Source organism: Ylistrum balloti, unplaced genomic scaffold, assembly GCF_031769215.1.
Source record: "Ylistrum balloti isolate Yb309-2 unplaced genomic scaffold, AGI_CSIRO_Ybal_v1 Utg371000, whole genome shotgun sequence".
In the NCBI taxonomy this organism is placed as follows: domain Eukaryota; kingdom Metazoa; phylum Mollusca; class Bivalvia; order Pectinida; family Pectinidae; genus Ylistrum; species Ylistrum balloti.
The window spans coordinates 1,156,322-1,169,034 of NW_026782558.1; the positions used below are offsets into that span (position 1 = coordinate 1,156,322).

Sequence of the window (12,713 nt, forward strand, 5' to 3'; positions counted from 1 at the left end):
TATATTGCACTAATAACATAAAGTGTATACAGAATTGATATTGGACTAAGGTAGACTGGATGTGTTAACATGCATTATTGTGTTATCATAAAATCTTGAAACATGAAAACAAATTCACAGTCTTATCATTCAGAACTACTTCTCTCAAGAATGTTTGAAAAAAAAAATACATTCAACACTAAAATAAAGAGATTTGACCTTGTCAACTCTAGAGTGAAATTATAAAATTCATTTGATTGCAAGTTACATCAATCTATCTTTCCTTAAGGATACCTTTTCCTGATAGAAAAACAGTCACAGATTACCTGCAGTAATTGCATAACAGCTCAAGACATGAAACTGAATTTATTACAAACACAATACATGGACGCTGGATTATAGATATCATTTTACATATATATTAGATAAGGAGGGCATTTCAAACCTCCATACAATCCTCATCTATGTACATATACCAAAACATGGACAGAATTTGGATTTCACAAGAGAAAAAAATAAAGTGATTTTTAACAGAAATGCTAAAACGCTAAATAAAAAATTATGAAATGTAAACAAAATTTAGCCGATTCTGCGTAGTGGTCAACATTTATGTGCCTTCCAATGAAACAAAAATATATATTATTTTCAACCTCTTATTGGATCAAAGTTCAGCCATGCACACGTAACACTCAGACGGTACATGTCAACTAACAGCAATTTTTAACAGACTGAGATTTAAATATCTTATATCTCATCATGTGTAACTATATGTGAATGTAAGCATGGAGTTCGGAAGTGTCGCATTAAGAAAAGTAATACACGAACAAGGTTAAGTTTATAACTGCTACCTTTCTGATCATAAAACATTTGACATTTTGAGAAAATTTTGCTACAAAAATCAGAAAAAAATAAGCATCTCTGACAAGTTTAAAATTTGAAACATCGAAGTAAAATTTGAAAAAAAAAAATATGAGAATTAGTAGCCTTAACTCCATTGGATTACTAGCAACTCATTCTATCATGTCTTTTGTATCACAATGGTTTTCTGCGGGTTTTTTTTGAGACACACTTTCAATATATATCATGTCTACTTTCAAGACACATCTGTCCTGTCCTCTTCTGAGACCTGTATTTCTTGTCCTTTGCCAAGACACAACTTTTCCTGTTCAGTGAGAAAACAAACATTTCCTGTTTTGTCTAGTGAAAAGACAAAAAAACATTCCATGTTTCCTCTAATGAAAAGACAAAAAAACATTTCATGTTTCCTCTAGTAAGAAGACAAACATTTGGTGTTTTCTCCAGTGAGAAGCAAAACATTTCATGTTCTCTCTATTGAGAAAACAAACATTTCCTGTTTTGTCTAGTGAAAAGACAAACATTTCCTGTTTTGTCTAGTGAAAAGACAAACATTTCATGTTTTCTCTAGTGAAAAGACAAAAAAACATTTCTTGTTTCCTCTAGTGAAAAGACAAAAAAACATTTCATGTTTCCTCTAGTGAAAAGACAAAAAACATTTCCTGTTTCCTCTAGTAAGAAGACAAACATTTGGTGTTTTCTCCAGTAAGAAGACAAACATTTGGTGTTTTCTCCAGTAAGAAGACAAACATTTGGTGTTTTCTCCAGTAAGAAGACAAACATTTGGTGTTTTCTCCAGTAAGAAGACAAACATTTGGTGTTTTCTCTAAAGAACAATATATTTTCTCTGATGTTCCAGCTCACTTTTCTGTATCTCTGTTCATATAACTTAAGCATAACAGAATCTTCAATACATTTGTAGTACACAGATCACAGTGACTAGGTTCCAGTAGCCTGTACACGATGTTAGGACAAAGGGAGTTAAATAAAATCACAGATTTCACAACAGTGCTTGGATTTCATATTGTATACATAAAATGGTAGTATATCATCACATGTATGTATAATGTAGAGCAGTAGAGATTACAGCGACAACTAACAAGCAGGCAGGAGATGTGTTTTATAGAGACACAGCTGATTACAACACAAGCTAATTCATTGGCAGGAGATGTGTTTTATTGAGATACAGCTGATAACACACCACAAGCTAATTAGCAGACAGGAGATGTGTTTATTAGGGGTGTAATTATAGACCAAAAATAGAAAACAGTTCAACGTATCCTTCACAAAAATAATTATCTCTGAGAAAAAAACACAACTTTATCCTATCTTAAAATTAGATCAGTATGTCACTACACCCCTAGCAGTATGGTGTATCCTTACATCCCTAGCAGTATGGTGTATCTTTACACCCCTAGCAGTATGGTGTATCCTTACACCTTTAGCAGTATGTACACCCCTCACAGTATGGTGTATCCTTACACCCCTAGCAGTATGGTGTATCCTTACACCTCTAGCAGTATGGTGTATCTTTACACTGCTAAAACCTACCGACTATGGGTAGACTAACACAAGGTCACTTTTTTTAAAACAAATACATTATTTCAAACATAACTTACAGCAAGGAGATCAATGTTAATGTTGAAAACATCAGCTTGATCCTAAATATACTATTTTACCAGCTTATTATAAGACAATATCACTTCTAGGGTTACCAATACAAATTAATCGAGAGGTTTTCTAAACAAATATTGGGTTTTTTTTTCCTATTTCTATGTCTTGTTTTGAAAGAAGGGTGGGGTGGAGGGAGAGGAGATGACAAACAAACAAACAAAAATTATACTATAGAGCAATTTTTGTAATTCTCCAACAGACCTTATTCTAATCTGTCATGGATTTTGGATTGCTAAGATTTATGCAGAGCATACAAAGATCCTCAGCAATATGTAAAAGCTATCTTTACAAAGTAAGTGAAGTAGGTAGTTTTATAAAAAGTCTACACATAAAAAGTAAGACATCCATCAGAAACAGTAACTGTGTCTTAAGATAAACTGAAAGGAACACAAGAGGTGTTTTATAATAACCCTGACCTCCCGTTTCTGTTTCAAAGGGAGTTAACTCTAAAAGAAACAAGGTGCATTGTATATCTGATTAAGTAGCATGTCTACTTGAACTATCAATGACATCAGAGGCAAGAAAATCAGGATAAATGCATGTACTTTGTAGCTCAAATGGGGAGTTAATATAACATTAATTAAAAAAAAAATGAGGTCAAATGTATCATGTACCCTTAATGAAGGTGGGTGTATTTTTCAAATAATGTATTTATATAAAAAAAGTATCAGGTTATGTACAGAAATCCTATCTGGCATATCTAATCAACTTCTAGATAACCAGAAAGAGGCTAGTGAAGCTTGGAGAGGTAAATTACAGCAAAAAGAAACAACCATACAACACAATATCTATCATTAATTGAATTGAAACAGCGCCATCTGTGCTGAATTGCTGACAAAGGATATAATTCGCTGTATCTTAAACAATAATATCAACATAAGGTCATAGAATTTTCAAAATCTATAAAACTCTTTTATTACAAAATTGTGAATTTGCAAAAAAACAAAAAAAAAAAAAAAAAAATAATGCAAAATTGAACAATTCTCTTCAAAAGAATCTGTAATCTTGAATCTCCATCAAAAAAAAAAAAAAAAAAAATGTTCCCACCCCTGGTAATGCTCCATGTAACCAGCAACAATAAATAAAGCTTCACAAACAATATGGCCAACTTTAGGTGATAAAATTCGCTTCCCTTTCAATGATTTTGTATGACTACAGGGGCAAAAAACCAATCTGATTTCCTGTCTGATATTTCTCAAATATTTCAATATGAAAACTTGTGGTGATCCCTGTGTGAGCTAACGATGAGTTCAAAATTTACTCTTCAAAGCCCAACTAATGAAAAGAACAATTAAAACAAAATAATAATAAAGAAATAAATAAATGAAAAAATTCACAACTCAGAAACCTTCTCAGTTTTATGTTACCGGTAATATCTGGTATATAACAGAAACAGTAACTAGAATACAGATCAACCAAGTTATTATGAAATTAAAATTGAAAAAAAAATATGTATACAGTGTAAATTAAAACCAGAAAAATTGAATAAATGTTAATAAACTTGAAAACCAGAAATATTTCAGTATCACTATGTGTTTTGTATATTCTATTTAGATTTTTAGTTATCAATTTAAAACCTGTTCAGAATATAAGCTTTCAGAATATCTAAAATGTTTTCTTCTCAACAATAATATCTGGAGAAAAAGTCCTTTTGTTTGGATTAATGATTCATGTTGAAATCTTAATATCTCAGTTAAAATTTGATATATGTTACATAATAATTTTCGAAAGAAAAGAAAACATTATGTTTTTAATAATGTACCACAGAAAAATTTGGGACAAAGCAAAGTATGATATATTTAAAAAATTAAAAAATATAATTAAAATCATAGAATAACAACTGTAACATGAAAGTTGGATTTTGAAGTTGCTGTTTTGTCTGTGGTGAAGATATTTTCTCCTGTTTTTGTGCGTTTGAAAATTGCACCCCTTCAGCCCTCTATGTTTCTATAACAAGGCAGTTACAACATCTCCGTGGAAAATTCTTCAGAAGTGAACTGCAGTATTAGATGTCACTTGGTCCCATCATGTCCGTTATAACAGATCACATGTCCATTTCCTTTTCTAGGTTATGTAAGCGGGATTTTTTCTCCATTAGATGGCTCAAACGGATTTTCATCATCCTAAAATTAAAGACAGGAAAAAATTTACCATGGACACAGGAAATTCATTTTTACATGTACACATATTTACATTTCAAATCATGGCCTTCCATTATCTCTAGATTGTACACAAAGGAGTACTTTCTACACAACACTGCCATCATAGATGTACAATGGTGGTCTATTGACCTAATTACATGAATTATAGGTAATAAAAGTAATAGGTTTACATATATAGTTTGAATTATCACTGTTTTAAGGATAAATACAAATTAATTGAGTGAATTTTTTTTTTATTTCTTTCACTTAGTAAAATAGACATTTGAAATTTTGAAATAATATACCAGGTATCAGAAATGTAAATAGCTGTAGAACTATTGAACGTTAGTCAGATTGTAACCATTGTCAATATGAAAGTAATTTGGGTGACAGATCTTCACATAGGAAGCCATCCTATCTATCTTTTATTTGGAATGTAAATTTAAATTGATAATTAGAACTATGGCCAGGATTGCTGATACCCTTGCTTCCCAATAATTACCGGTACTGACAAAATCCCAGCATTTCCGATTCAACAAATTCAAATACCTACACGAAAGTACTTTGTCTACCATGTAATCATTGCATATACCATCCCCTGTAATCCCTGTTTATGTAAGGTGAAGCTACCATCCCTGAAATCCTATATATTTCAGGTAGAGCTACCATCCCCTGGAATCCCTGTATATTTTTGGTGGAGCTACCATCCCCTGAAATCCTATATATTTCAGGTAGAGCTACCATCCCTTGAAACCCCGCTATGCATCAGATTTTTTTTTTATTGGTCAATTAAGAAACTCCACTGTGCTTCCATGGAAACAAGTCCAAAACACTAGGCCCCATTAAACAAAATAGGGAAAATTCTTTTTCATGGCATAGGTGTAGACAAGTCATAGTAATACATTCTGTGTGAAGACTATAACGGTTTTGTTTTTTTCAGCAGAAGTAATTTGAATTTTTTATAAACCACTGGTTAGCTCAAAACCAACTTTGAACAACCTGGACCTGACCATATCAATTTATAAGCTTTGATGACTTACTACATATGACAAAGTTTAAATGAATGTGAACAAAGCACCCAGGAGTTATCCCCCCTTTATACAAAACCTGTACTAGTGATTTATCTAAATAGTCCTCTGTTATAGAAGTTTTACTCGTATCATTTTGGTGACCATCAGAGTTGGACTAGTCCATCTAATTATACCCTTGGACTTGCTAGTGTTTCAAACAAGTAATCTGGGTTTTTTTTAAATTAGAAGTTGCATGATACACATTTGACCTTTGTGACTTTGCATGAGTGAAGATCCATTTGAACAGAAATGAAATGTAGGCGAGATTTTAAAAATAAAAATTAAACTGTTAATCATAAAGAAATTTGTAAACAGTGAATCGAAGTGTTGCTGAAGATGGTATATATAGTAAGGCTATGCCTGTTAACAAATGTTATGTAAATGTCTTGTAATAAGCCCATCCTGTGCTTTTTGAAACAAATGTGATGTTTTGTCCCTCTGGATTTACTGTAGTATAACTACATTGAGGATGCCATTAGTATGTCGGCCTAAGTCTGGTGTATTTTCAAGTGTATTATCAGTAGGAACACCCATCATCCAAATGCTATTTATAGATAGCTTCAAACATGCCAACAAACTATACACTCTACAAACAAACAAACAAAACGAACAATATATAAATAAACCATAAAAACCTACACTTCAAAAGCAAACCATTAGCAAGGGCCATTAGGGTCAGCTTATGCTGCCCAAATGGAACAAAATTTAACTACGAAAAATAATAAAGGGCAATAAGAGAGTTATAATTCTTGTGCTCCATCTCGTCGAGATCGATCTGTTTATGAAGTTTCATATTGATACCTCTTATAGTTTTAGTGTAACACCCCGCAAAAAATTATGATGGATGGAAAATTTTTTTATAAAGGAGGATAACATTCCATTGTTACATCATTAGAAAGGCAAATAATGCCTTATGGTTAGGAGTATCATCAGTCTTAGCTTATAAATGAATTGATAAAATAAAATTGAGATAAAAATTAACAGTATTAATTTTTTCTTCATAGTACTTACATGAAACATACTTCTCACAAACAAATAACAGGAAACATACATCTCACAAACAAATAACAGGAAACATACATCTCACAAACAAATAACAGGAAACATACATCTCACAAACAAATAACAGGAAACATACATCTCACAAACAAATAACAGGAAACATACATCTCACAAACAAATAAAACAAAACTAAATGTGATAAAGTAATTATAAAGCAAGTGCGTTCTGCAAACTTCTACTCCAATCACCAGAATACTAATCTAAGAACCATTTTAAGTAAAATAGATATTTCAGTGTTTAAAGAAAACTAAATATCATTATCATTACATACAATAAATTCTAAAGACAAAATTGGTCTGTAACGCTGATGAGACAAGGCAAGGGAAATATTGAGAATGAATGATAACAAACTAGAGCTTATTGTAAACGAAACAATTTCTTTATAGAATAATATCATATCACAGGAGATACCATAACATAATATAAATATGAAATGTTTTGTAAAAGATTTTCAATTCAAAAGTGGTCCATTGCATGACCTTTGACCCTTAAATCAGTGATCAATCCTATCAAGACCATAATACTATACTTAATGTGTGAATATGAAGTCTATCTAGGCGTTCATTAGATATCTTGTTAAAATGTGCAAAAACTAGGTACTTTTAAATTCATTATGTGTAACTTTTCACATTCTTAACTTGGTGAATCATATTGAAAACAATACAATTTTCAAATGTTTCAGTACAGATAGATGAAAGTAGATATATCTCTAAATCTCCACCTTCTTCTGGTAAAGGTATAGGTGGGTGTGTACCCGCCACCGTAACACTACCAATCACCTTTAGGACTATTACTTACAGAAAAGAAGTCATCACTGCTCTGTTGGTGTGACAACAGGAAAATAATATCATACACAATTATCATGACTTAATGATGTTTACTTGACAGATATGATAATGTACAAAAATAACCTAAACAGTATTAGTGACTAAAGGGCAAAAGTCATATATAGTCCAAATTTAACCTAAATTTACCATATTTTACTGAGGGAATGTCATGTACGTAAATATCAAACCAAATCACATTTACCGTGATAGTAAGGGAATGTCATGTACGTCAATATCGAACCAAATCTCATTTATCGTGAAAGTGAGGGAATGTCATGTACGTAAATATCAAACCAAATCACATTTACCGTGATAGTGTGGGAATGTCATGTACGTCAATATCGAACCAAATCTCATTTATCATGATAGTGAGCGAATGTCATGTACGTAAATATCAAACCAAATCGCATTTACCGTGATAGTGGGGAATGTCATGTACGTCAATATCGAACCAAATCTCATTTATCGTGATAGTGAGGGAATGTCATGTACATAATTATATCAAACCAAATCACATTTACCGTGATAGTGAGGGAATGTCATGTACATAATTATATCAAACCAAATCACATTTACCGTGATAGTGAGGGAATGTCATGTACGTAATTATATCAAACCAAATCACATTTACCGTGATAGTGAGGGAATGTCATGTACGTCAATATCGAACCAAATCTCATTTATCATGATAGTGAGCGAATGTCATGTACGTAAATATCAAACCAAATCACATTTACCGTGATAGTGAGGGAATGTCATGTACGTAATTATATCAAACCAAATCACATTTACCGTGATAGTGAGGGAATGTCATGTACGTAATTATATCAAACCAAATCACATTTACCGTGATAGTGAGGGAATGTCATGTACGTAATTATATCAAACCAAATCACATTTACCGTGATAGTGAGGGAATGTCATGTACGTAAATATCAAACCAAATCACATTTACCGTATTACTGAGGGAAAAATTACCGTACGACTGAGGGTAAGTTGACCATATTACTGAGGGAAATTAATCTTTGTCAATATCAAAGGAAAAAATGTTTATTATATTTTTGAAGGAGAGTAATATTCATAGAAAGGAAAACAAAATGAAATTGATTGCCCTAATAGGTACGGGTATTGACTTTATAACTTTTTCAATAAATATTATCACAAAAATCAGTAACACCAGAGTCCCTTAAATGTGTGATGATATGTGTTCATGAATGAACAAGTCCTGTGTAATGTTATCTTAACACACAGTTGGCATGAATTTTTCTCCTTTTAAAATGTCTCCATGAAATAAGGCCTGTTTGGAAATATGATTTTTTAAGGCAAACTTTGTGAAAATACTGAGGTTTTATTTTTAAAAGATTTCAATGCGATTAACTTTTATTTTGTGTTATCAGCTAAAAAAACTTTTAAAAATGTGAAGTTTAAAGTTTTTGTTTTGTACCTGAAACAAAAAAAAACCCCAAAAAACAGAGATTGTTCCAAGATAACAAAACTAACTGTGAATGTTATTTTTGTTTCTTGAAACTTTTAAATTGATGAACTCAAAATGACCAGGATAATGGCTAAATAAAATCAAATACATGGATTAAATATCCATTTTGTTTCAGCTATCACGGAAAAACTACAAAGAAGCTTTGTTAAATTTTAGGTAATCAGCTTTACCTGTTATTCAATTTACCAGAGTTCATTTGTAGGTATCCCCAGACAACATACACATATATACCGAGATCAAACTTTAATAACATTTACTGCATCAATCACACAATCAATGGACAGATAATAACATATATGGACAGTGTTAATACACATATAAAACACTGACGAGGAACACAGCTGCAGGTCAGAGAAAATGATACAAATGACATGCGTAAATATTAGATTGAGTAATAATTAGTATGACACTTGTATTCAACATCCTGCAATACTTCATTAACGCTAGGCCTGATAATTATACAGGTGTTATGTCATTGAATGATACAATTAATTTACATAGTAAGATGATTTTTATGACTGATAACTAAAAACTACAGCAAGAGATTCCAGAGGGCTCTTGGCACCCACCACTGTTCATTTGCTCCTTAAAAGTTGGATCTTTTCCCTTCTTTTCTCTTCTCTCCTGTTTTTGCTCTCAATGATTTGAAAATAATTTGAACATTCTTTTGCAGAAATAGCAATAATTATATTTAACAGCCAAATCAAAGATGCTCACCTCTCAGTCATATTGTTTTTTGTATCAGTCCCAAAATCAAACAAGGGACTAAGAGGAACCTACATATGAAATTGGAGGGAGATCTATCAAGTCCTTCTCAAGAAACAGATAACAAACTCAACTGTAAAAACCAAGATGGCCACCTGTCAGCCATTTTGTGTTTCTGATCAGTCCCAAAATCAAACAGGCACAACTAATAACCAAGAGGAACCTACACGTGCATCTTAGAGACATGTGATATTCACCACACACTGTGTTAAATATCCTTTCGTTACCTATAATGGAGGTCGAACTAAATGGAAGAAACCTCATTGAAGTTTAGGAGAACTAAATGTTTACGTAAATGAGTTTTTCTGAATTTCAACCCACATTGTTTAGTTAGTAATCCTCTAGTTATGTTGTACAAACAGAAGATATCATTTGTGGTTAAGTCAGAAAACGTGTAGTGTTTACTGATGATATGATGTGTAATGCTTGTGTGGTTAAGTCAGAAGACATGTGTAGTGTTTACTGATGACATGTGTGTAATGTTTGTGTGGTTAAGTCAGGAGACATGTGTAGTGTTTACTGATGATATGATGTGTAATGCTTGTGTGGTTAAGTCAGGAGACATGTGTAGTGTTTACTGATGATATGAGGTGTAATGTTTGTGTAGTTAAGTCAGGAGACATGTGTAGTGTTTACTGATGACATGTGTGTAATGTTTGTGTAGTTAAGTCAGGAGACATGTGTAGTGTTTACTGATGACATGTGTGTAATGTTTGTGTAGTTAAGTCAGGAGACATGTGTAGTGTTTACTGATTACATGTGTGTAATGTTTGTATAGTTAAGTCAGGAGACGTGTATAGTGTTTACTGATGACATGTGTGTAATGTTTGTGTGGTTAAGTCAGGAGACGTGTAGTGTTTACTGATGACATGTGTGTAATGTTTGTGTGGTTAAGTCAGGAGACATGTGTAATGTTTACAGATGACATGTGTGTAATGTTTGTGTAGTTAAGTCAGGAGACATGTGTTGTGTTTTTACAGATGACGTGTGTAATGTTTGTGTAGTTAAGTCAGGAGACATGTGTAGTGTTTACTGATGATATGTGTGTAATGTTTGTGTAGTTTAGTCAGGAGACATGTAGTGTTTACTGATGACATGTGTGTAATGTTTGTGTAGTTAAGTCAGGAGACATGTGTAATGTTTACAGATGACATGTGTGTAATGTTTGTGTAGTTAAGTCAGGAGACATGTGTTGTGTTTTTACAGATGACGTGTGTAATGTTTGTGTAGTTAAGTCAGGAGACATGTGTAGTGTTTACATGTGTGTAATGTTTGTGTAGTTAAGTCAGGAGACATGTGTAGTGTTTACTGATGACATGTGTGTAATGTTTGTGTAGTTAAGTCAGGAGACATGTGTAGTGTTTACTGATGATATGATGTGTAATGTTTGTGTAGTTTAGTCAGGAGACATGTAGTGTTTACTGATGACATGTGTGTAATGTTTGTGTGGTTAAGTCAGGAGACATGTGTAATGTTTACAGATGACATGTGTGTAATGTTTGTGTAGTTAAGTCAGGAGACATGTGTTGTGTTTTTACAGATGACGTGTGTAATGTTTGTGTAGTTAAGTCAGGAGACATGTGTAGTGTTTACTGATGACATGTGTGTAATGTTTGTGTAGTTAAGTCAGGAGACATGTGTAGTGTTTACTGATGACATGTGTGTAATGTTTGTGTGGTTAAGTCATGGAGACATGTGTAATGTTTGTGTGTTTACAGATGACATGTGTGTAATGTGACATGTGTGTAATGTTTGTGTAGTTAAGTCAGGAGACATGTGTTGTGTTTTTACAGATGACGTGTGTAATGTTTGTGTAGTTAAGTCAGGAGACATGTGTAGTGTTTACTGATGATATGATGTGTAATGTTTGTGTAGTTAAGTCAGGAGACATGTGTAGTGTTTACTGATGACATGTGGTAATGTTTGTGTAACCTTGGATACAGTCTGTGCTCCATGTGTTTTTCGGTTTGGGATGGTGTAGGCTGTGTGTTCGTGTGTGATGATGCAAGGGGTGCCTTCATTTATTTGCTTGATGGTGCGGAGGCGAGTGCTTCTTTTGGGGTTTGGTTTCTGTAACAGCAACACATTAAAGAGGTCATGACATCATGTCTTTGTACTCAATACTAAAAAATAACTATATTTTTGTAAAATTAACATGAAAAATGCCAAACTATGGTATCAAAAACCCAGGTGACAAAAATCTAACTCTGATATCAACATTCTATGTGACAAGTGCCTAACTCTGATATCAGCATTCTATGTGACAAGTGCCTAACTCTGATATCAACATTCTATGTGACAAGTGTCGAACTATGATATCAACCTCATAGTGACAAGTGCCTAACTCTGATATCAACATTCTATGTGACAAGTGTCTAACTTTGATATCAACATCCTAGTGACAAGTGCCTAACTCTGATATCAACATTCTATGTGACAAGTGCCTAACTCTGATATCAACCTCCTAGTGACAAGTGCCTAACTCTGATATCAACATCCTAGTGACAAGTGCCTAACTCTGATATCAACCCTCTTGTGACAAGTGCCTAACTCTGATATCAACATTCTATGTGACAAGTGCCTAACTCTGATATCAACCTCCTAGTGACAAGTGTCTAACTTTGATATCAACATCCTAGTGACAAGTGCCTAACTCTGATATCAACATTCTATGTGACAAGTGCCTAACTCTGATATCAACCTCCTATTGACAAGTGCCTAACTCTGATATCAACATCCTAACAAGTGCCTAACTCTCAATCTCCTTGTGACAAGTGCCTAACTCTGATATCAACATTCTATGTGACAAGTGCCTAACTCTGATATCAACCTCCTAGTGACAAGT

The 12,713-nt window shown here is 33.0% G+C and overlaps 1 protein-coding gene across 1 annotated transcript in view; it reads right to left on the reverse strand.

The window, feature by feature from the left end:
• Positions 1 to 4,577: 4,577 nt before the first annotated feature.
• LOC132559988 (endosome/lysosome-associated apoptosis and autophagy regulator family member 2-like) overlaps positions 4,578 to 12,713 on the reverse strand; it is a 33,044-nt gene continuing 24,908 nt past the window's right edge. Inside the window, exons 22-23 of the mRNA XM_060224635.1 lie at positions 7,580 to 7,600; positions 4,578 to 4,631 (exon numbers count right to left, since the gene is read on the reverse strand). Of these exons, the coding sequence (XP_060080618.1) occupies positions 4,578 to 4,631; positions 7,580 to 7,600 (75 nt within the window). The remainder of the gene's footprint in view (positions 4,632 to 7,579; positions 7,601 to 12,713) is intronic.